Source organism: Strigops habroptila, chromosome 1 (assembly GCF_004027225.2).
Source record: "Strigops habroptila isolate Jane chromosome 1, bStrHab1.2.pri, whole genome shotgun sequence".
Taxonomy (NCBI): Eukaryota; Metazoa; Chordata; class Aves; order Psittaciformes; family Psittacidae; genus Strigops; species Strigops habroptila.
In genome coordinates this window covers 5,765,237-5,791,130 of record NC_044277.2, presented here as the reverse complement: position 1 = coordinate 5,791,130, position 25,894 = coordinate 5,765,237, and the positions used below count along the sequence as shown (strand labels likewise).

At 39.2% G+C, this 25,894-nt stretch overlaps 1 protein-coding gene across 4 annotated transcripts in view; it reads right to left on the bottom strand.

Annotated features, from left to right (window-relative positions):
- The window catches only part of FAM135B (family with sequence similarity 135 member B), a 205,928-nt gene that overhangs the window by 28,187 nt on the left and 151,847 nt on the right, over window positions 1-25,894 (bottom strand). For all 4 annotated transcript variants that reach the window (XM_030502179.1, XM_030502196.1, XM_030502206.1 and 1 more), the window contains exons 8-11: window positions 11,541-11,694; window positions 8,849-8,898; window positions 4,944-5,099; window positions 2,714-2,787 (exon numbers count right to left, since the gene is read on the bottom strand). In XM_030502179.1, coding sequence (XP_030358039.1) covers window positions 2,714-2,787; window positions 4,944-5,099; window positions 8,849-8,898; window positions 11,541-11,694 — 434 coding nt within the window. The remainder of the gene's footprint in view (window positions 1-2,713; window positions 2,788-4,943; window positions 5,100-8,848; window positions 8,899-11,540; window positions 11,695-25,894) is intronic.

The following is a 25,894-nucleotide window of genomic DNA, read 5'->3' as shown; positions in this document are numbered from 1 at the left end:
AATTCATGCCAGCATGGAAGATTCCTATGTCCAGACACGAATAGCTTGTTCAGACCAGCACATCGGCTTCAACTTCAGAATGTAATTGTTGCTGTTTATCATTTGCTCATACCGGTAGGCCAGTTATTTTTTCCTTGAAGATAAACAAATCACTGGTTGTTAACACATGACTCAGAGAGGAGTCACAAACAGCTAACTGCTCATTCTTGCCTGCAGCAACACCTAAGTGTTTAGAGTTAACTCTTGGCAGCATAATAAGTTCTCTCTGACACATTCATTAACAGCATCAGCATTTTATTAAAGACCACATCTCAAAATAATAAACTAAACTTGCTTCGAGACCAATGTCTGACACAAAAGATGAATACTTGGTATTAAAAGGTGTGAGAATCTGTATTTTTTTCCTGTAAAATAGTGGGAGGACAGGTCACCTGCTAGAGGCTCCCACCCTGTGTGATACCCAGCCTATTGAAAATGGTGTGTCCTCATCTGTCTAACCAGTCAAATGCTGCCAGGCATGTAGGTACATGGCCTCACACAAAGCTCACAACAACAGCATGGGAAGCAAAAACAAGGCTCTTGACTGGTAAGAAGGAAGAAAGAACCAGGGGAATAAAACCTGTTACTGTTTAAGGTGGTTGTACAGCACCGGCACAGTGAGACTTGATCTCACTTTACTGTGTGAACCCGATTAATACTCCCTATTGCTACATCCAACACTGATAATACTCCAGCAGCCAAAACTCTTTTTTACAACCACATCAGCTAGCAAAATAAAAAAGAGAACATGACTCTGCCAAGAGGTCTGTATAGACTGAATTTACTACATAGACCTACTTTTAAAGTCTGTAAACTATTTTATTCTTTTCTCTTTTACTCAGTCTCCTTGATAATCACAGAGGAAAAAATATGTTTATCTGTAGGAATGGGCTGGTTCTGTGGCTGCCTGCAGAAATAAAAACACTTCATGAAATTAGGCTTCCTCTTGTGCAGGGTTATATTTGCTTGAATGGAGCAATGAGTATCTGTGCCCTCACCCCAGGATCTTGACATGGGTTTTTCCTTGTACATCGCTCACTTAGAACCTGACATGGGAGGACTAAGTGGACACAATTGGGCCCCTGCAGCCATGGTGCTGCTCTAATTTGGCAGAACAAGGTAGCCTTGTACAACCCATCCACTAATGAAGTCATGGCCCTTTCCATCAACTCTGAATCAGCCCTAAAGTCCCTAGCGACAGCTCTGAGAAAGTAATTTCCTTCTTTGCACTAGGTCAGAAGCAGATGTCTCACTTAAGCCTCCTCACCATGACAGTACCTGATGTTGTGGCCTTAAAACCCCTTCTGAAAGATGTGTTTCCACAGTGGTAATGCTGTGGTCCCCCCATGGTGACAGGCTGTTTCAGTGGACAAACAGTCTGGATGTCTCTCATTACTCAGAAATTCAAACCTGAACATCTTTCTTTGAACTCTGCCTTCAGGGGTCAAGTCCTGAGTATTATCCATGTGCTCCACTTGGGATCATTGAATGAAACTGAAGGCAGGATTTGCCCTGGTGTAGCTTTAAAACTGGTTCCTCATACTGCCCAGTTTGGTTCCAAGCAAGAAGTGTCAAGCAGAAAGAAATACTTACCTTGCCAATGTTTTAGAGCATATTTTTATGAATGTAGCCCAGTGCAATGTTTGTTTTCCAGGATTGCTTTGCACTGTTGACTCTCAGTCAATTAATTATCAGCTCTAAACTCCCATCACTTTTAAGCTAATGTGGTGGTATTCCCCATTCCTGCTCTCCACTGTTGCATCTAGTGAGCATCCACAGCTTTGCACTGGCTCTTTATTGTTTCTGACTGCATTTAAAGGTCCTTTCTGCTATAGAAAGTGGGGCTGGACTAAAGATAAAAAAAAAATCTATGACTACTTACCCCAAAAAATGTATATTATGATGGTAAAAAGCAAATTCTTCAATGTTAAGAGTTTGTTGCTTGTCAGCAGTTATTTCCCATTAAAAGTATCAGTAATGGATCTGGTGTAGGGAGTTTAAGAACTTTACTGGAGAAATATATAAAAAAATATGGCTGCCTGCCCTGAAGCTGGTGGTGTTCATGAAGATATGCTCTGAAGAGAAATGCATCCAACTGCGACTGAGAAAAGAGGTATGGAAAGAGGGACACTTCATCAGGGACTGTAACGATAGGACAAGGGGTGATGGGTTTAAACATAGACAGGTGAGATTTAGGTCGGATAAAAGGAAGAAGTTCTTTACTGTGATGGTGGTGAGGCACTGGAACAGGTTGCCCAGAGAAGTGGAGAACACCCCATCCCTGGCAGTGTTGAGGGCCAGGTTGGACAGAGTCGTGGGTGACATGCTCTAGCGGAAGGTGTCTCTGCCCATGGCACAGGGTTGGAACTGGATGATCTTAAATTTCTTTCCAACCCAAACCATTCTGTGATTCTGTGATTCTATGATCTCCTGCATCATATTTCTAGAATACAGGAATCTTGAAAATAATAATTTCTGGGGTCTGATCAGAGTCACTTACTTTTGACACTAATTTCAATGCTTTTACAATATGGATCTAGAACAGACTCTGTGACTTCTTTCAAACCAAACTCCTCCATGTCCAGTAGAAAAAGACCTCAGTCTCGATCACAAAATGTTTTAAACCACATTTTCAGATGTTCCAGTGACAGAAGAGGGTTAGTGGGTTACTTACAGGCCTTCCTGAAATGTGAGTACAGCAAGTTTCTGGTGCTCAGTGTAGAAGAAGGCTTCTGAGAATCTCCTCACCTGAGGGAGAAAGACACAAGTTAAACCTAAGATCTGCTGAAAGGTGCTGAGTACAATCAGCCTAATAACAAAGCAGTGACTGTCAGGACCTGATTCCTTACTATTCTCTGTCATTGTTGCACCACTCTGGTGACAGAAAAAAACAAAGAACTCAGTTCTGCTTTCCTTTCCCAGTCTAGCACAAAGCAGCTAGTATCATTGCGTATGTCACTGGGAGGGAAGAGGTGCACCTTGACAGTAAATCAAGATTTGCTTATGTTCATCTTCTGACTACTATTCTAAAAACTGTTAAATTTATCATATTCCCCTGTATTCTTCAAGTGGGGAAAGAAAATTTATTCCTTTTCCACTGTGCAAACCGTATAGCAGTAGCTATACTAAATTCTACTAAATTAGAACAATCCATAATTGATCATCCCTTCTAAGTTCTACTAAATTAGAACAATTCATAATTGATCATCCCTTCTATGGCAACATCCACAGAGACACCCAAGAGAGTAAAGGAAGTCTTATATATCAGCCCAGAGGAGTATAAGCCCTACCATGGTAGAAACACACCTGCCTATGTCATGATACTTACGTTGAGAGCTCTTCATGGACATTAGATCTGTTCAGTGTTGGATAATCAATTATAAAAAAGCCACAGCTTTGAAGTGGCTGGCAGAGCACAGTGTGAAATAAGCTATAAAAAAGTCGGTGCTGCTATCTGCCCTGGAATAAGCTTTGAGTTTAAATGAATCAAGCATAATATGCCATCAAATGTACTAAGCTATTAAACTGCAGCCCATACATTACTAATAATATTTGTAAAAGTGACCTCAGTTACAACATCATAAAATGGCAGTGAAAAGCATGTCAGAGCATCTCAGCATCTCCCTAAATACCAACTGTGCTTTAACAAACAGCTTTCCTAATAAAAGGAGTAATATCTCTTCAAAAAGATTGGGTATTATAATATGACTTTTCACCCGGGGCTCTCAAACTGTTTGTTTTCCAGAGCTGGGAAAGTGTAATTATACACAGTTTATATGGGGAGGAAGTGAAGCACACAAAGGTATGTAATTTGCCAAAGGTCGAGCAGGCAGTTGGCATCAACCACAGGCAGGATTCACCTTGCTGGAGCTGGGAACATACAGAGTTGGATCCTTTGGCTGAAAGCCGCCCAGGTGCTTTCAGAGTTAAGGATGACCTGGTCAAACTAAACAGTGCAGTCTCAGCATCAGTCTCTCTGTCACCTCTTCGTGAATTTTATGCCTCCTTTTTGCAAGCTAAATCATGCTCTTGGGGAGAGCAACTGGAGAGTTTTCTGATCACTCTGGGGAGTAAATGGACCTCCTCTGACTTTGACATGCACTGGAACATAAGCTGAGATATCAGTACCTACACTGTGGACTTCTAAAGTTAAGCAAGGTGGGTCTTACCCTTTTCTCTATGTCCCTACTCTAATGATTAGATCAGATTATGAGTTCAGCTCAGGTGATGTACTGAACTGGTGTCTGCTCGGTAACCAAAAATGTCCTAATGGAAGGCACAGCACTTGCTGAACTAATTAGATAAGCAGATCTGACAAAGTTAGCTCAAAAGATGAGTGCTTTTTGCCTTCTTTAGTATCAAGTACAAGAAGCAGTTGCCACATGAACAGTATTAATACTTTGTTGTGTGCACCTCACTAGGAGAAAAACAAGAACTATATATATATTATATATACACATAGTGAAGAGAACAAATCTATATTCCTCATGGCAGTTTTGTGAAAGAAGTTGAGATAAAATGATCTTTTTGGTTATTTGTCTTCGTGATGCTTGTGCTTTTTAAAACAAATGTTTATGATTTATGGACATCTAGCAAGTACAGGCAATATCTACCTCTTCCCACCCACCTCCTGTTCCATGTCTGATTCTGATATTCAAAATACAATCATTTTACACAGGATCCTCTTTCCCATAGGATCAACAGCCTTCATTCCAGAAATCTGTAATTCCACAAATTCCAGAAATCTGTAATTTCAAATCCTGGGCTTTACCTCTTGTCCTGCTCACCCCATTTCAAGAAAATACCCATATGGGCAGAATTGTATTGGAAATTTTTGTCCAGATAAATCATTCCTGTTTATTAGGAAGCTACCATTACTGAAGTTGCTTTAAACTTAACATTACCCTTAGCATGTGATGTTCCTGAGTCAAATAAGCTGTGACTTCTGGGTGAAGCGTTGCCACCTCCAGGAACTGGGTCCACAGGGCCAGGAGGTGGGAGCAAAGCCAGGCGAGGTCCTTGCTTATCTGTTCTGCTATCTTCTCTGGATTGCTCAGCAGCTAGAGGAGAGAAAGGACATTTTGAGATCAAGACAGTGTCATGAAGGAAAATCAGTTCATACGTTAGATTAAATCCTTTGGGAAAAACAACAAAAAATTTCTCTTGATTTAGACTTATTATTAAAGCTACCACTTTCAGTTATTTTACTCCAAATAAAGCCAGTGAGATTTCTGATTTTACTCTTTAAAAGCCATATATTTTAGTGCAAAGGGTCTAATCAACACCATTAGAGAGGAAAAAGTGGGAACAGCCTCAATGTTTGTGGAGAGTTTACTGCAGATGTAGTAATTGGGAAAAAAAAAAAATCAAAGAAAGTGGGTTCCAAATTATCCACCAGATGGTGCTGGATGCTCTGAAATAATAAACTGTGGCCCATCATCTCCTTTCTGCTAGCAAAAGCTTTCTCACCCATGTCACACCACGATACCAGACCGGTGATTTGGGGGCAATGAACAAATCCAAACCCAAAACACTGTGTCCTCAACACATGATGAAAACAGACAACCCAGAGTCTGCTGCTGCTTCTCTCCCACACCAGCACATGCTGGAGCTCCCTGTGCCATCCAGATCTAGGCTGCAGCTCTCTGCTACAGCTTTGCAGCCCAGGAAGAGCATGTCAGAAGCAAAGTCTCTGTGTATCCATCTCCCTGGTTTCACAATTTCTTTAACATGAGACAGACGTTTTACCTCCATGTTTTGGCACAGAAAGTACAGAACTGTTCTTCATCTGTTCCTAGGGTTCACCTGCTTCATGAACCTGGTAATACTACCAGAAACACTCCTTAAATAACACCAGAGGAATCACTTATTGGTTCTTGGCCACATCTTTTTTTGGTTAGGACTGCAGTCTATCTGAAAACCTGCTTATTTTTCACATTTTATTATGCAGACAGTTTCCAGATTAGTGACGATGCAAACTAAGCCATGACTAAAAGCAAATTATCTGCATAAGAGAGAGAGAAACAGAAAAAATGTGTGTGTGAATAACGCAGATATTGTCACAGATATTGTTTGGGTGCTATTCTGTTTTAATGACTTCTCCAAAATGGCACAATCTCCAGTACCCATTTCAGTACTGGAAAAATCAGTAGGATACTGGTAGACAAAAGATCCTGCCCAAAAGCACAGTCTTCAAAGAAGATGCATTATTCATGCAAACAACGTTAAGAGAAGGAAGGGAAGGGAAGGGAAGGGAAGGGAAGGGAAGGGAAGGGAAGGGAAGGGAAGGGAAGGGAAGGGAAGGGAAGGGAAGGGAAGGGAAGGGAAGGGAAGGGAAGGGAAGGGAAGGGAAGGGAAGGGAAGGGAAGGGAAGGGAAGGGAAGGGAAGGGAAGGGAAGGGGAGGGAAGGGGGGGAGAGGAGGGGAGGGGAGGGGAGAGGAGGGGAGAGGAGGGGAGTTGGGGGAGGGGAGGGGAGGGATGGAGGGAGGGAGGGAGGGATGGAGGGAGGGAGGGAGGGAGGAAGGAAGGAAGGAAGGAAGGAGGGAAGGAAGGAAGGAAGGAAGGAAGGAAGGAAGGAAGGAAGGAAGGAAGGAAGGAAGGAAGGAAGGAAGGAAGGAAGGAAGGAAGGAAGGAAGGAAGGAAGGAAGGAAGGAAGGAAGGAAGGAAGGAAGGAAGGAAGGAAGGAAGGAAGGAAGGAAGGAAGGAAGGAAGGAAGGAAGGAAGGAAGGAAGGAAGGAAGGAAGGAAGGAAGGAAGGAAGGAAGGAAGGAAGGAAGGAAGGAAGGAAGGAAGGAAGGAAGGAAGGAAGGAAGGAAGGAAGGAAGGAAGGAAGGAAGGAAGGAAGGAAAAACCAATGCCTTCTAAGTGTGCGAGTCTTTCTGCACTGCCACACACATGACAAGAGCTTAGCAACACTATTGATGCAAGTCAAATCCCAGGGATTCAGTTCCTCAAAGCAAAACCCAGCTGTTAAAATGATCACCAAATGTGATTCTGGCTACTCCATTCACATACCTGCTGCTGGGCTGTTACCTCTGACTGCACTTTTCAAGCCTCACTCAGGGCAATCTGGCTTTAACAATACTGTCGCGCAAAACAGATCAATAGGGTTTCTTTTGAGTTATTTTTGTTCCTTGGTTTACAAATCCATCACAATTAAAAAAATGTTTCCCTTCCACTTTCTCCTGCATTGAGTATCTGCTGTGTTCGTGGGTTGAATACAAAGCTATGGCAGGTTAAACTCAGTTTTTTTCCCTTCTTCTGTTTGTATTTGATTTTTAAAATAGACCTGCCTCTGATAGCACAGTGGTAATGGAAGACTAACCCCACAGGCTTCTGCCTGTATGTTTTTTAACAACATTTTCTTCCTTTATAAATGACTGTTTTTCATATGTTCTGCTGAAAAGAAATGGTTTCAGTTCACATACTCCTAGAGGCAAAATACTGGGAAAGCATTGCCAATACTAATCTCTACACTGTATGGAGGTACATATGACTTCATACGACTACAGTGATGGTCAATGCTGCAACTATGTCCCACCAACATTGTAGAAGATCTCAACATTTATGTCTTGAGAGTCTCTTTGAAGTCACTGTCTTTATAACCAAATTATGCATAGATGGATAGAAATCTAAATAGATGGATAGAAATCTGCTAAGACAGAATTATTTTCACAGCATAGAGGAAAACAAAAGGTTTTACAACACCACGGAGAATCAGCTGTTCTAACTGTTGCATTCACCTACCTGTTGCTATGCTATTCCCAGCAGCTTGCAAACAACAGGCAAAGTAGTCTGGCTTTACTAATATTGCCATGAAAAGGAAATCAATAAGTTTTTGGGAAGAACAAGAATTGGATGGGAATTAGAAAATACAATTAAATTAATGCTGGCATTTTCTGATGTATGCCAAGCCAATTTGGGCTTCCCCAGACTCACAGAAAATAAGTCCAAAGGAGACTCTAGATTGTACTGTCTGACCTATAACATTTGAGCTTCTAAATCCAGCAGAGTTGAGCTAAATAACTTATGTTTCTCTAAATCAAATTTATATAAACTCAGATTTCTTCCAAAGTATCCAAGTTATGACTTAAAATTAAGAAATCTACCATTTCAAACATTTTTCACCCATTGTTCATAACTGGAGCGTGAATGTATGTCCAGTTTGGTTTAGTTTCAGCTTCCCTCATTAATTGATAGGTTTTTTGTCATTCTTCCCTATGCTGTCCCTCCTGCTAATAGACTGAGTAAATCAAATCTATTAAATCTCTGATTATAAAGCATTTTCACCAACGATCAGCTGAAATTTGCATTTCTTCCTGGCACCCTTGATGACTTGTCTGTGTCTCACTTGAAATAAGCATAACAGAAGCAAGTTCAAGAAAGCAGTTCTGTTACTTCTGTGCCCAAGTCACTTTTTTGCCTCCCATGAGCCACCCTGCACATTTAGGAATTTTTATTCGAAGAGATATGGCTGTACAACCTGACAAAGTACCTTTCCTCCTGTCAGCATAAAAGCTGCAGTTGAAACCTATCCCCAAATATATTTTTCTCTGCATATCTGAATCTCAGGGCTAGGCTCACTGAAGGATGTTAAAGCAATCCAGCTGGTGACTTGTTAAAAGTGACAGAAACATCTTGTGAGTAATACAAATTATGTGAAATTGTTGGTAGCAGAGAAACATTCAACAAACTTGAACAAATGGAACCAAATTCCTTTTCTCCTCACTCTGATACATGACTGGGCTGTCTCAGTGCACTTGAAAAATGAAGTTGAAAAATGTATGGGCAGATTCTGCTGAAGAAAATACCTGCAGCTCTGTACAAAGCTGAGATAACGTCTCTTCCACAGATAACTCCTCTAGGGAAAAAACACAAAGAAAGAGATCAGGGTTAAGGACAGTAGATGTGAAATGTTAATGCTTTGCCATTATTTCATGTGAGAAATAGGTCATTTGATATTCTTCCCCAACAGACAAGTCTGGATGGGGGCACTCCACAACCCACTTTGTCCTGGTGCAGGTGTGGGTACAACTTTTGCTCATATAACCTGGACCAGTTAACCTGCACAAGTTCTGGAGTATTGTCAGGACAAAACCAACAAAATTCAGCTTTTCATTGTCTACTCTCTCTTTTACTAGAAGTTTGTTTATCAGCCTTTGACATTTATGGAAAACTCCAGAACTCAATGCAAAGTCTCACCATTACAAATGATGTCCAAGAAACAGTTCTCCCTATTGTGCTACGTAAGACTGTGTAAGTGACAGCAGATGTCTGACTAGTAAAAGATTGGGGATCTGTGTAGTGCCTTGAGGAGTGTGAAGTACCTCTCCACTCCTACAGCAAGCAGCAGTGCTTTGTTGTAGTCCTGAGAGAAGCCAGCACAGGGATACTTCACTTTAAACGCACCACAGACTATGAGGCAAAGGAGGACATAAATCAACTTTCCAACTTTGGCAGCTTGATTTTGCAATGTGGAACTTTCTAATGGTATCTGTAAAGAAACAAAGCTCAGCAACCAACTGGCCAATCCCCAAATGACTCTTCTTAAACAGTAATAAGGAATGGGAAAGGATAGACTGAGATGGATAGAGCCTTGAAAAGACCCATCCTCAGCTGGTAAAATTCGGGAAACAATCCCACTGTTAATGTCTAAGCTAGACTATTATATGTATATGCACATGTTACTTGAGGAGCTAAAAAAAAAAAGAATTAAGAAAATCTGCAGACATTTATAATCTTGGATTTATCTTAACTATCTTTAGAAACCTATGTTAAGATTAATCTGACCAATATAGATGTTTACAATCAAATGAGTCATTTACATTGTTCCCCTGGTCCATGGACAAAAATGAGCAAGTACAAGGTGCAGTTCATGCCATCCCAAGGTAGAAAGCACTAATTGTCAAAAAAGACATTTAATTGCCCCAAATGAGTCTGTTTCTCCCCAGTGACTGTAAGGAGAAAGACATAAAAATCTGCTTCATATTCATCATACTGGGTGAATCTTACACCCCATGATTTTGCTGAGTTTTGCAACAGGCCTCAGAAAATAAGCCTTAAACCCAAATCTCCAGTAGATTTTCAGACTGTGAATAAAATGATGCAAACAGTACCCTGCTCAAGAGGCATTTAGGAAATTTGCATGTGTTACCACAAGTACCTTTGCAAATTAAGTGCTTCAGTATCAGTAGTCATTTGAAACCCAAGCTAATTGTATTTAGAAAGCCAATATGTGTTCTGGTGTAGTTCTCGAGCTGTGGTCCACCAACCATATAACTCTGCCATCTCCCAGCCGCAAAGCCTGTTCAGGTGAGACAGAAGTCATCTGTGTCTGATAACCAGGATGCCTGAAGCATGAGTTCTGTTGCATGTTGAATTCTGTCTTATAGCTCATAAGTTGCTATACCTATGAGTACTCTTTTTTCCTCTCTTAGCTGGATTGAATTACACAGTACATGTTCTTCCCACCCTATAAATTTCAGGCTGTCTTGAAGGGAAATATATGTTGAGTAACAAGACATGAAGTGGAAAATAAGAGCTATCAAACCTATAAGTCTGTAAAGCATAATGTATTATCTTTGGCAGTTCTTGTATACAAGCACTATACAATGAAACTGGAAAATATTTTTTGCTCTGCTTCTAAATCCGCTGGCCAATGCAAACGGCTCTCCTAATATAATTATCTCTGCAACATAACAAACTGATAACTTCAAAACCTGTACACAGGAATACAAAGACATAAACCCACAGATGTGAAATCATGAGCCACATTCCTTGAATTCAAAGAAACAGGTGGGAGAGCAGGAATTAGTCAGGGATGTGTCTCATTTTCACAAGCGCCCATGCTGTCATTACAAACATGACTAAACACAAATTACAGAGCTTCATCCTGCAAATCCAGCCAGGCAGCACTTTCACATTGGACTTAACAAGCCTGACCAGCCAAAAGAAAGCTTCTGCCAAACCTAGAAAATCTATTAAACAATTGAATTGAGAAGAATAGCAGAATCATTTTAAAGAGCAAGTTATAATTATGCAATTGGCAGGGAAGAAATACATTGCAAATTGTAAATGAGGGAGTATGTTTCAAAAACACTCATATCACCTTTCAGATTTCTCTTCTCAGTTTTTAAAAAATGTTTGCTCAAGAGAAATAAATACTCTAAAGTCTTCCCCAGATTTCATGGCAATTCAGAATTGGAAGTTCAAGTCTTCAAAAAAGCAACTGAGGCAAAAAACCGCTGAAAGGCAAGTATTTTGAGAAATATACCAAAACAATTCACCCCTCTACACATCAGACCGCATTCTATAAAAGGATTTGCATAAGCTGAGAAGGCAGTCGTCTTTAACAGTGCGCCAAAATAAACAGGAATCCAAAAACTGGGATAAAAGTCCTCTAAAATCTCTGAACAGCCCCAGAATTTTGCTGTGTTAAATTAAACTGGGTATTGAAATTGCAGCACTAAAATATTCAGTGGTTATAAATGTCTGTTCACTCACCCAACTTCAGTTGCGGTAAATCAGGAATCTCCTTCATTATGAGGGTGTAATACATATGAAGTCCTCTTTGAGCATTCAAGAGCAGAAGACAGAGGTCCTTATGCCATTTGTATGCATGCTGCATACAGTTTTCAGATGGGACATAAAAGCTACCCTGTGTAACAAAAGTATCAAGAAAATAAAATACAGAGGTTAAAATTCATGGTCTCCATTTATCCCAGAGGCTTCCTTCCACAAAATTCTAATTGTGGGCAGCCTTTCATTTTTAATCAAGCAGTTGGCACCAAAGAGAGATTTTAACCATCCCCTTACCTTCTAGCCACCTAACCAGCTAGATGTGTAATCATAGTAGTATCTCATTCAACATATACATTTGTCCAAGCCATACAAAAACTACTAGGTCCCATCAATGCTGTCACATTTACAAAGAAAGATCCTCAGCCCAAAGAGTACAACACATCCATCTCTGTCCTTCACACATGTCCCACTGTGGAGTCAATGGCTCCCAACAACATACAGAGTGCTGGGAAAAACACACCCTCTCTGCTACAGGAGATGGGGTGGAAAGGACTATAAAGATGACTAAATTAACTTTCCTGTTTCCTCATATCCTCTTATCCCCTTTTGCATAGGTTGTAGCTTGGTGGTATTGTCATATGCTTTGTTATGTGTATTAGTGAAAAAAATGCAGATGTAATTGCTGCCCTATCAACAAATATGAGCCACTCTGTACTACAGAATTGCTCTCTGGATTAGTATATCTCTTTTTGGAGGAGATGTAATTGGACAGATCACAGCATGTTTAATACAAAAATTTCCCAAACACCACATTTAGACGTAGAACATAAGCTGAGTTTGCATTAGAGCACCATAAATCAAAAGTTTTAACTTCTGTTATAAAACACTTGTATAAATTACTCGTATTTGAAATTTGTATGGCTCAGATTTGAAATAAAACTATTTATTAAGTTGTGGGTTTCTGCCCAGGATTTCATGGAGAGTCTCAAGTTCCTTGAACGTGGACATCTAAAATCAAGGAACTGAACTGTGGCCACTACTTCCCATTAATTATGAAGGAAACATAGGACAACTGACTACCCGTTCTACACCGTAGACTCATTGAATCAGGAGCACCAAGTACAATCACAACAGACAAGTCAAATTTCCTCTAGCATTGCTGCCCATTGAAATGTAAGCTTTCTTTAAATTACTGTATGATACGAATGACATAACATGTGTGCAGAAAGGGCTGAAAAGATTGCTCCCAGATGTCCTTTCTCTTCCTGTCTCAGATCTTTGGGAAGAACATCTATGCAGAAGAAAGGTGCTGTGTTTGCAGTGTACCATTGCATGAGAGGAGCAGCACTACACAGCAGCCATTCAAGGCTATGTCAAACAGGCACAGTCCAACCTATGCCACTCATGAGTAAGAGGTTGCATCATTAAGCTGAAGCATTCTGATGAAACTCTATTAAATAGCAACTGACTTTGAAACCTTGTTGTTTAATGGGAACATCCATCCTAATCTGAAAAATCATCTTGTCAAGGTGGAAAGTGAGAGTGACAGAAAAAAGATGTCAAGCTCCAAATCTCTGGTCCTTCATTGATTTAAAGACATTACTGTCGTCACGGGACTGTTTCTTCTGAAATTTGTCACACACATGCAGGATGCAGAGCAGGACATAACAGCGATTATTAAACCCACTTCAGGGACAGTTTAAGCTAATGTGAACTAAGGTCTGCACGTCCTCATCTGCAAGGACCCCAGCAAGTCAGGCATCTGTCAGATGATTCCATTATAAACTGCTGCAGCTAAATTGACTTATACGTCACTGTTCAGTAAGCTGAGAAATGTCCAGAAATGTCAAGAAATGTCTTCCTTTAGGATGGCCTGAAGATTGCAAACCTTCCACATTCACTGTTTTAATTGCATCTTCTGTGCATTTGTTTAGGTGGTCCCCTGTTTCCTAGGTTATAGCCTGAAACAAGGATTCAGACTACAATACTAACAAATCTAGTTCAGCAACAAACATAGCATATGATATTCTAAGGAAAAACACTGCTGTAAAATTAGCAGTCCCAGCCACTATAGCAGTGGCTATGACCTGTTAAATAGCTACAAATTGCTCAGCTCTCTGGGTTTCCTGAATCAGGAGGACAGCTACCGTTTTATTTCTGGTTAAGACAAAACTCTTCTTAAAAGTTCATATTGAAGCTGACAACTTGCACAAAGCATGATGGCTGCCCTGGCCTTGTAACATCCATTGTAAAAGTACACATTAGTTTCAATTGAAAGGATTCTCACAATCTTTTGAGTTAATTCTTTTAGTCTACTGTTATTTTAATTTGATTGTACATTGACAGATTTTTTCATGAGAGTTGTAAAATTCATCCTCACTGAATTCCTTTTCCAAGATCATCTGTAACAGTAGACTCTGTCTCTGGCTTCTGCCCTTTTCAACTTCTGAAAATTTTGGAAGCAAACGAATGCCTGACAAACCTTCACTTCAAGACTTACCATCTAAAGGTACTCTGATAGCAAAGATGGATGACAACACAGAAGCTAACTGACATGAGAAAAAAGTATGACTTTCATTATGCCAACATCATCAGAGGCAAAAGAGACCAAGAAAGCCAGGACACAATGGAAAAAGAGGCAGTCAGGAAAACAATGAAAACAACTGCAAATAATGTTGATAACTGCAGACTCTGCAATGATTTGCATTAAGAATTTTTTTCCTGTAATACTTGAAAGAATATCAGCTGTATAATTCCCAAATGGAAAAAAAAAAAAGTTGTCCCATCAGCCACCAAATGAGATTATTTTCCAGCACCTATCTGAGGTACTCAGCAATGAGATTCCTTTTTACGCTGAGCAAGTTACCAGTAGAGATACAGGCATATAACCAAACCTACAACTGTTGACCTCAAGAGAAGGAAAAGTTTTACCAACTTTGGAGACTGAACTAGTCCTGTGAGTGCAAGATTTGAAAAGCTGGAGACAGGGAGGGTGATAAGATTGTCCCTTGTCTAATCTCCTATAGATAATGTTCTTTTGCTGTGGTCCACAAACCAGAAGTGTGTCATCAAACTGAATGCATTATACTGAAAGTAGAATCATTTAGGTTGCAAAAGGCCTTAAAGATCATCTTATTTCTAGTGAGCCTGATTTACCCCTTTCCCCGTTCAAACTTAGTTTAAATATCTTTCCATGAGCCCTGCTCATGCTCTCTTACACAAAGACCCTTTTTTCCCTTTTGAGACAGGTATACCCTGTCTGCCACCAACAGGTCTGTTGTCGTGTAGACCTACCCATGATCAAAACCCCCAAATTCTGCCAGTGACACCAGGCTTGGAGCCAGGAATTGATCTGCTGCGGCACAAGAGCAAGGCTCACCCTGCATCCTGGCAATGGGTGGGAGCGTGTTCCCACCATGGCTCTGTCTGGGCACTGCATCAGTTGTAGTGGGTGCAGAGCTTAGAGATGACTTGGCGTCCTGCTGGGTAGATGGCTTTGTTCTCTGGCTGAGTTACAACACTCTTCTGTGCAAAGTGGAGCTGCTTGCCTTAGTAACATTGCCTCAGCCACTGTCGTATGAGCTGCCGATTCCAGCAGGTCTCTTGGTTCTCCTTGAGGTTTCCCTATTTCAGGAAACCTCCTGTGCACCACAGATCTTTTCTGCAGATCATTCCGGTACCAGATCTGCTCACCTCAGCGACTGAGTAAATATAGAATACTTCATCGTTCCTTGTTTTTTTGATGTTGAAACAGAGAAACTAATAAGTGTCAAGTGAGCACCTAAGTGTACATGTTACATCTATAAAATATATCACTTAAGATATGTTTGCAGGCTATCATGAAGAGTCATGTACATATAGCCTTAATTTCTCCACTTCTCAGTTTATTGAGGAGGGATGACATAAGGGAAAACCTAGTCAAATGTCAAATAAAAACAGCTACCTAGAGTGTTGGAAATGTAAAGGCTTCAGTTCAATTTGATCATGTTCTGCAAAGCTAGATCCCAACACTGGACCATTGCTGTCCCTTGTCCATCTGGCCTTTAAGGTGTTCTTCTGCTACATTTACCCAGCCAAGTAAAATCGCCTACAAAATCAACAACCCCAAACAAAATAAACATTCTTGACAATATCCCTGCTGAATACATTTAAATAAATCAGCCTTTTAAATGAATAGGTTTCCTGTGTAATGCTCTTTTCAGTCAACAGATTTCTCCTATAATTAGAGTGTATTGCTTTATAAATGTACTTTTCCTTTATAAGAAGGGAAAGGAAAATTGCTTGAGAAAAGCAAACTGTCATTAAATAAGGTTCATGCCAATTCATTATACAAATTCAGAGAACAATTTGTGAATATCCACTTCCAGTGTACTAAATCTATCTAATATCAAAAAGCACCAATTGAATTTTACGCTTTGTAATATACAGTTGCTTGTATTTGTTTTGTATTAAGGTAATTTCACAAGCTATGTTAACTATGTGAAATGTTCAACAATAGCACGAACAGTTGGTAAATTAGACCCTTTACATTAAATCTAGCTCAAAACAGCATTTCACAATTCAGATTGAAATTCAAATTGCTTGTCAAGAATTTTAAGATGCTAAAAAGCTATTCCAGACTAAATAGACAAGTTTTGCAGTCTCCAGCAGTATTTCATTAGCAGGCAGAACTAGCCTACCTTTCCTACTTCTGACAAAGATCTAGAGAACTGATTCAAACAGAGGAATAGATCTCAGCATCCCAAGATGAACACAGTTTCTGAGAGCACAGTTTCTGAGAGTACAGTGTCTGCCCATTCGTCTGCATGCCTGTATTGGTCACCTAATATATAAATTTTATTCTAGCTTCAAACTCACTGACAAGGAGATTCTTCATCTCTACTTTGGAGACTGTTTTCTAAGATAGGAGAATTCCTGTTATTCGGTGGTTGGAAATGAAATTAGCTTGAGTTAACACATTACTGTTAACACTTCATTATCATATTTTGAAAAATGAAAAAGGATTAAAAGATAACAATTTTTGGTAGTTAGGGATATGACTAAAGGATACAAGTAGAGTACTCTTTCACACGTGTAGGAACACAAACTACAAGGAAAGACATTTCTATTTCATAATTAAAGGAAAAAAAAACAAAACAGGAAGTGAACCAGGAGTGATGTCACACAGCTTATAATATGCCATTTATCCTAGGCTTCTTAATTATTTCACAAACATTTATATTGGTAAAGTGTTTGTTTAAAAAACCCAACCAACCAACCAAACAGCCAGTGTTTCTCTCCCTCCTTGTTTTTTCTTTCTTGCTGAGAAACCAATAGTAGATCCACAGATATTCCCTTTTTATGTGAAGAGGGACACATGACTATGCATGTCGAGGGAGATATGAAATATCCTTGTTAATCAAGTCAGTGTTGTGAAAGTAAAATGTGAAATCTACAGCTTCAGCAGGGGGCACCGGTGACTGGAGAAGGGCAAATTCTTACCCCATTTACTGAAACTGGTTGCATGTCAGAATTTTTGTGTCTTAAAGAAGTTATGATGTAAATACACTACATTGAACTCTGAGAGAAGACTGAAGAGGCAAAGAATGTCTTTTTCTGAGCCACAGAGCAGTTCCTATGGTAGAAATCGCACAAAATCCAAAGGGATAAAAAATCTTGAGGATTTATAATTAAGTATTTTCAATGAGAATGTTTCATGAAAAAAAAAAATGAAAAATAACAACAGAAAATCCTGCATTTGAGTTGGCTAAGGAAATTTTTACAGAGGTATATACTATATATAAAAACCCCTACATGTATATCTACATGTATCTATATATGTATATTTACATTTCCATTTAGCAATGGAAAAAAACCCAAACCAATTCCCCCTCATTAATTCAGTCATTAATAGAAAATAACTTCTAGATCCTTGTTCCAGACAGTTCAAAGACATGGAAGTCCACAGTGGCCAACTTGTGGATGCCATTCTGTGGTGACATATTGTTTTTTCTTAGCCTGGTTTCCTCAGCAAACAATGCATATTCAATAATGCTGTCTGTGTGTGTCACTCTGCCAGTGCTCCCGGTGGTGGCTGAATTTAGCCATCCCTGAAAGATAGGGAATATACATTAAATGCCTAAAGGTGTGGTGAAAATGGGCAGTCAAGAAAGAAAAGAGACTTTAAATATTTGTCTAACAGAAAGATTGTACACTACACGTAACAGGCACAGTATGCAAACCTTGATTCTATCTATCAGAAAAACAATATATCTCTGTGTTATCCATCTGACAGTAGCAGACCTGTGAACACACAACTTTCTTGAGGGATGGGTGACAACCACATAAGCTAGCTCATATATTCTCATTCCTCTAATATCCACTAATGGGAAGAAAACATGCTTATGGGAGAGACAGTTAGGGAAAATTGGGAAAATGAAATACCTCCCATCAAACAAAGTGAAACCTAGAACCAAACATGTAAGATAAACAGATATATTGGATTAGGATCCACTTGAAGGTGTGTATTCTATCAACTGAAAAAATTGTCTTGCTTGTATTGATTTACTAGTCTGGTACGATGGTTCCTTACTCAAAGCTCAAAAATAAAAGAAAAATAAAATCATTATGTTACATTTATCTTTGATTTTTATGACAGTAGAGTCACAGAATCACAGAATCAGGTTGGAAAAAAACATGTCCAGCTATTAACCAAGAATTGCCAAGTCCACAACTAAACCATATCCCTAAATGCCACATCTTTTAAATACCTCCAAGGATGATGACACAGCAGCCTGTGCCATCAGTGGCAGCCTTTTCCAGTGCTAGACAACCTTTTTGGGGAAGAATTTTTCCCTAATTTCCAATCTAAGCATCCTCTGGCATAACCTGAGGGCATTTCCTCTTGTATTGCTTGTTACTTGGGAGAAGAGACAGACACCCACTGTCAGGTACTTCCATGGTTTCTAACACCAAGAACCCTTGCATCTTTGCTGCTGTGTGGACCTCCATCCCCTACCTCCCCTGAGACTGAAGAGTGAAGGACCTTGCTAGCACACCGTCCCTCAAACATTGGTCTGCTGCCCCCAGGCTTACCTCTAGCGAACCTGATTTTATCCCTTTCCTCTTCAAATCTGCTTTAAAGCTCTTTCAATGAGTCCTGCTAACTCCTGCTCAAAGATCCTTTTCCCCTTTGAGATAGGTGTATTGTGGCTGTCACCAGCAGGCCTGGTGTCATGTAGACCAACCTATGACCAAAAACCCCAAAACTCTTCTGGTGACACCAGGCTCAGAGGCAGGTATCGATCTGCTGGCTCTTCTTGTTTCTTCCCTCATCATTCCCTGCAACTGGGAGGATAGAGGAGAGCACTACTAATGTTTCTACTACATACACTAAGTAAAAGTGTCAATAAAGGACAACATTTATAAAGAGATTGACAATATATATGGAAATATTTATGCTTTGCCTTTCACTAAATCTGTTATGTAAGAAAATGTAGGTTGGCATTTCATAAATACAGGATACAATTTGCCATTTATATTGGCTCTTAAATTTAGTTACTTTTTCAAAACCACTGGGATGATAGTGAAGTAGAAGAAATATTTGAGATTAGAGTCACATTTAGAGATAATTTTCACTTTTACAAAATTATCAGGAAGAAAGTTTTTGACTTGAGATCCTTGAAAAACAGGAACCATCAGGCTCAAAAAAGAGCCATCTTCCGAATAAGCAGAAGAAAATTAGCCTGGTAGCTCTAATGATTGTGTCTCATGGGTTTAATAATGTATTTTACTGTTGAAAAGACAAACTGTAGGTTTCTTAGTTACAAGAAGCTGAGAAAGAAGTGTCCAAGAAAGTATGTGATAGGAAAATTTCCATCTAAAAATACCATTCTAGTGAAATGAAAATGCATCACGGGCCACACTGATTTCTCTTAAAATTCTCCAGGAGAAAAAACAGGTAAAACACCAAGTTCTAAATGCATCATATTAATACTTTTAGATCAAAATATTTTGATTTTTCATTTCAAATAAAAATTCTGGGGTGTTTTCCTTTTTTATCATCTCATCAAGATCATGTTCAGATAGCTCTACGTCGTACAGTTTAAAGGTCCAACAAAACAAAAAGCTTTCATACACAGGGGTGTTGGTTTGTTGTGTGTTTTTTTCCAGATTTTAATTTCAGGGGACATTTCACAGTTTTATTATTTCTATTCAATACAAATGAAGCTAAATTCTGAAATCTCCTCAGCTTGTCTGAAGTTTACTTTCCACATTACTTCAAAAAATGAGCCTAGTGTCTGGAGGTCAAGTTACATCCTATGCATCATCACAAATGTCTACAATCATGATGGCTCCTTACATAAAAGCACACAGAGTATTCTATAGAAATCTTCAAACAGTTCTGGTGGTGACAAATAAGAAGGGAAAAACTACCATTTCCTCCACCTTGTCTCTAGGGTAATACATCACCATAGAGAAAATTAAAGTCATAAAAACATTTCTTTAGCAGTAAATTAAGCACTGGGGAAGATGGCTCATGAAAGTTAGAGCAGGTGTCTGACAGGAGGCATACTTCTTCCAAGATGAGCACTGAACCATCTGGCACAAGAAAAGTCATATGCTTTTGTTTCCCTCTGTTGGATATATGTATGAAAATGACACATATTAGTCCATATCTTCATCTTGTTATTATTAGGGGTCTCTGTAGGGAACAGTCACAAAGCACACTGAAGTATCCTTTGGTTAAGAGGTGATACACCAATACTGAACAAATATTTTATATGGGAAAAACAGTGTTTCATTTTCAAACTGCTTGAAAGTAATTGTTTATGCAAAAAAGGGGCCAGCTTAGACACATAGATAGAAAGACGTGTATATATATATGTATCTGGTCTTTATGAGTAATTTATATTTTATATTTATAAATACACACACACAGAGATCGTGTAAATTCGGATCTCCTAAACAAAACAACACAGTGAAGACATCAAAAAGGGCCTTAGTACATTGTCCTTTCTGATTAAAGAGAGTCCATGCTGCTTACTCACAGATAAGGAAGGCAAATCCCCTCCTGTTGCTGTGATCAAACAAGGACTCCTGAGCTGAAGAGCTGACTTGTTATTACACATCACTGCAGACAGCAGGCACAAAAACAGTCAGGTCTTAAAAGGACACTTGTTAACATTTTTTTGTCTCACCTCTATTTATACACTTACACATATAGATGGAGATCTTATTCATTCTGCCATTAGAATTGGTATTCGGGACAACAGAAAATACCAAAAATGTTTTGATTCAACCTTTATAAATAGCAACTGGGAAGGATATGTTCAGCTCCTGCTCTGGCTGGGGTGTAGACGGCTTTATGCTACGTAATCATGCAGGTCAGCAGCTGGTGGGGCAATTTTTCTCTTTCCATCAATGCTATGCACTGTCTGATACTGAATACAGGAATGAATAAATAAACTAATATGTGCTTCCCAGAATCTTACAGCATCCTAATAGTTTTGTTTTATAAAAGTTTGCAATTAATGACATAGGTGGCAGTAATTAAAGCTCTAACACGTGTCCCAGTTTGCTTATACAGGAGTGGTGACATTAGTACCTAGCAAAAACTTTAGTATTTGGACTGTAAAAATGTCCAGCTCAGCTTGTCTCCCTGGCACATATAGAGAAAGAAACAGGCATTTTTGAAGCACAGTTCATACCCTCTACTTCAAATTTTGATATTATATTATTCCATAGAAATGCTTCTTGCTTTCCACAGAATGTGTATGAAGGAAAATTAAACTAGAAGACTGTATGAAGACAATTCAGAGATGAGCAGAGAAGTTTCACTCCAGCACTTACTAAAAAGCACCAGAAAGTAATTCATACCATTTTAAACTGTCCTTTCCTAATGAATTGTGATATTTTAGGACTTAGAGGTAACAGCTTCTAATTTAATTTACTTCTGTAAATCTCCAGCTTTTAGAGCAAGAATCAGGATTTTAATTGGGTGGTTATATGTGTGTCAGCCTGGAAATATTGAAATATCAATGGCAATAAAAACAACACACAAAGATTAACAGGGTCTGCTTTTATATAGTGGTTGTCATATATAAAAGCTGAAGTGCATCATAAATAAGTCAATACCATTTTCTGTGGTTTACATTTAAGAAAGCTCAATGCTCAGAAAGGTCATCTCAGCCACTCTTTTCAGGTACAGTCAGAGGGAGAGAACTGTGGAATTGGAATAGATATTTTGTTCTCTCAAATAGTACAAATGCTTCAGACATAATGATTCAGATAATTCACCCAGAGGTAAATGCTGGATCCAAGGAGATGACAAGCAGTCCCAGAGTGAGTATTTGTCTGGGTCTAGAGTGAGCTTGGAGATCCTCTATCTTAGAGAAAAAGGAGGAACTGGAGGGACTTGAGATGGAAGAAGTGATGTGTAGGGAAGTGAAGATCCCATCTTGTGTTGTCCTCACAGGGTTTCCTGCAGGAAGGTATGGCCATGGCTGATACAAGAGCCAATTGAAGATACTTTACCCGAGCATGTGGGCTGGTTTGGACCTGACGAACAAATTAGTTAAAACCAGTTCTCTTGCAGATGCCATTTCTCTCATAGTGTTTGGTGCAATATGTTACAAACACAGTGAACTTCTATCATACTGCATGAATCAAACCACATGGCTCATCATTGTTACTTTCTGGGTCTGATGCACAGACCCAGAGCAAATGGTCACTCTGAAATGCTCTTTATTTAATAATAGCAACAGCAAGGACCACAGCTTCCTATTTAGAAATGCCAGGCTCTATTAAATACTGCCAGTCACTGCCGCAGAGAAACTGACTTCAGGCTTCGATTTCAGTTCACGTATGACTAGAGCTACAGGAATAATTGATTTTATAGTTTGATGTCCAAACTGTGGAAAAAATGAAGTGTTAGGACAACTTAAAAAGAAATTATTTCCTTGTTCAGAGTGAAATGAAACACCTTTTTCTTTTTTTTTTTTTTTTTTTCAATTTATTTAGAAAAGGACATTTTAATAGTGATTGCAAGTTATCTGTTATTGTGGCTTCACATTTCAAGACCCATCAGTTAAGCATCATAACAGACCTTGCACACCCTCTTAATGGGCACAAAATAAAATACACCTGAAACTCATCTGTACATTTGGAAGCTAGAGAAATTGCCATGTGCTGAATCATGTAACATAGCACAGGATGCCATAGCAATTTTTTAAGCTGCGGAAGAGTAAACAGTAGGATGCACAGAGCATGTTCGTATGGAAAATATATTCCAACCTGCTCTAATACATGCCTATTTCACAGTTTCCACAAAGGTGATGGACTGAACTCAGGGATCTCATCACCTCTTCCTATCTCTGACCACAGTATTTGGGCTCTCCTGCTTGTTAAGAAAATGGCTTATCAATGGGCGTATAAGAGGAGAACTAGGCTGATACTACATTCTCTGCATGTCATTCAGTTTTGAGAAATAACCCAAGTCACACGTCACTTGTCCCGCTGCTACTTCATTTGGTCTCTCTGAAATTTGGTTCCTTTCTTGCTCTTCTAATACATTCACAGAAATTGCCTCAAAATCCAGTATCATAGTGATCAAACATTTGATGAGTCCTGTATTATCACTGGAATCAGAGGAAGAGGGTCCTGACTGATACCCTGCCACATAAACACAGGCTCAACTCAGCAGTCTCATTACAGAAATCTACCTATAGCAACCAAGCTCATTTTGTTCATACAGCAGATCACGACAATGAAGACTGCTTTTGCTTACTGAAATTTCCCAACAAATTGTGCTTGAGTTGTGTGAAGACTTTCAGACAGCAGCACATGAAACTGTTATTTTAAGCCTAAAAAGCCCCAAACACTTTGCAACCTGCTACTGTCTTAAAATAAAACTATACTCAGCTACAAGTATGTCCGTACATAGAGGAAGAATGACTACAAACATGGGAGAACCAACTTGTCATAAGATAAAGGATGGGGTTTTAGTGCTACTACAGCCTGAAAATATTGTCTATTTTGAAGACTATGTTCCAAATACGAAGGTTGAGTAATATATACCAATAGCTAGTTCTTGTACTTATGTCAGTGGTTGTATGCAAATGACAGCCAAGTTATACACAGCAGCAACCTGAGAAATGTATTTGAATAGAAAGGTGTGCTCATTGAAGCAGTCTATTGACTATGTATCAGCATTACCTATAAGCTGAGCAGAGACAAAGAGCCTACAGCTAGCAAGTGGGGAATTTGGTGACAAAGTGGACATGGATCCTGATCTATGGGGAAGGAGAAGGAGAAATTTCTTGAAGGCATAAGACTGGAGTCTTAATTTGGAAGATGTCTAATAAGAAGTGGGAGGAGGTAGATTACTGGTTACTCCAAGAAGTAGTATTCTGTTTCTGTATCTCTTCTTTCAGGACTGGTGTAAGACTTACAAGTAGAAATAGAATTTGCTTCTCAGATATCATGGAAATAAGCGTGTTTGATATTTGTGCAAAAGGAAAGATTCAAAGGCAAAGACAGGGATCTTCCTGTCCAAAGAAAGGAATGTATAAAGAACCAAGTCAGAAAAAAGAGCAGAAAGGATACTAAAGAGATTATTAAAAGGCAAGTCCCACTTAAATGAGGTGATGAATTTCCTCATTTCCAGTTCACATTTTGCAGAAAAGACCTTTATGAGTTTGATGTTGCCACAAGCAAAATCTAAGGACCATTATTCAAATATCATGCGATACAAAATAAGCGATATTGCCTTTTAAACAAGGAAGTTCAGGTTAGATATAAGAAAGTTCTTTACTGTGAGGGTGGTGAGGCATTGGAACAGGTTGCCCAAGGAAGTGGTAAATGTTCCATCCCTGGCAGCGTTCAAGGCCAGGTTGGACAGAGCCTCGGGAGACATATTCTAGTGTGAAGCATCCCTGCCCATGGCAGGGGGGTTGGGACTAAATGATCTTGGGGTCCTTTCCAACCCAGACCATTCTATAATGCTACGATTCTATAACCTAGAATTCAAAGAGGCTGAACAAAAACCAACCAAACAAAAAAGACAAAACAGGATCTCTCTGCATTGCAGTATTCGTCTATATTTCCTATCAACCTAAAAGCCTCAGCCTTTGCTCTAATCAAGACCCACTGGTATTAGCTGTAGGGAACACATCTCTTACTGTCTTGCAACATGACATAGTGACATCAAGAAACCAAGATGGCTTGTGAATTATATTAATAGAAAGGGTATAGGACATGAGCCTCTTAGGATTTCTGGTATGTTGTCATTCCTGCCAATGAACAGGATGTTTATGAATTGCACCTTTTGATTTTCAGACTACTTCTGCATGTGGCCAAGATTGCTTTGAATCCTGTCATTCTACTCCCACTGGCTTGGCTTCTGAAATGACTTTAAAAATAGGTATTATCTGAATATAGCTTCCCAGTGGGTCATTTTAGTTCTTGATCACACAGAGTCTCATAGGAAAGAAGAGATATGGCACCAACATGCCCACCCAAATCTATTTATTTGAGAGCTTGGCCCAGAATTCAGTGTGGAGATCTCTATAATCAGAGCAGTTGCTGCATGCTGGTTTATTAGTTTTGTCTTTACAAATGAAGATAAAAATTAGAACAATCATAACATTATTTCCGATGTCTTCCTCAGCTTGTTAAATTTAAACATTAGTAACATTGTCAAACAATAGCTAAAGAGGAAATATTTAGCTGTCTTTTGGCAGTGACAAATTGCTTCAGCCTTTACGGGTTCATTTTTTAAGCAGTTTGACATTTCGTTACTAAGGCAGATTTTTTTATTTTATTGTTTCTTTCAGTCTGTTACACAGCCACAGTGTTACCAAGTAGGTTCCTATGAGTCATAAGCAGGTGGGAAGAAATCATGTCTCTATTGATAGCACTATTATTTTTAATTATTATTTCCAAATGTTCTTGTATGTACCTCTCTTTTTACTTGGTTCACAATTGACTTCTCACTTTTCCCCCAAAATGTGAGCAAAATACACTGATTTGTATAGGCTCTGTCAAACCGGATCAGAGCAGAAGCTCAACAAGTCTTGTTTTGCCACTGATCATAGTTAAGTATCAAATACTCACTAAGGAGACAGAGGTAAACAAAGAAAAGAAAATCCAAACCTAAGCCCCAACAGCATCAGAAATTGCATGCCTTAAGGCAAGATTGACTAAATGTTGATTTATACCACAGCCCTTGCAGTTCCCATCCTTTCTGAACAAGGACTGTAGCAATTATCCATGCTGTCATTTTGCACAGTTCTGGCAAATCCAACAAAGTTCACAGAAGCACCTTCCGGCAATGTATTACATCAGTTACCTTATGG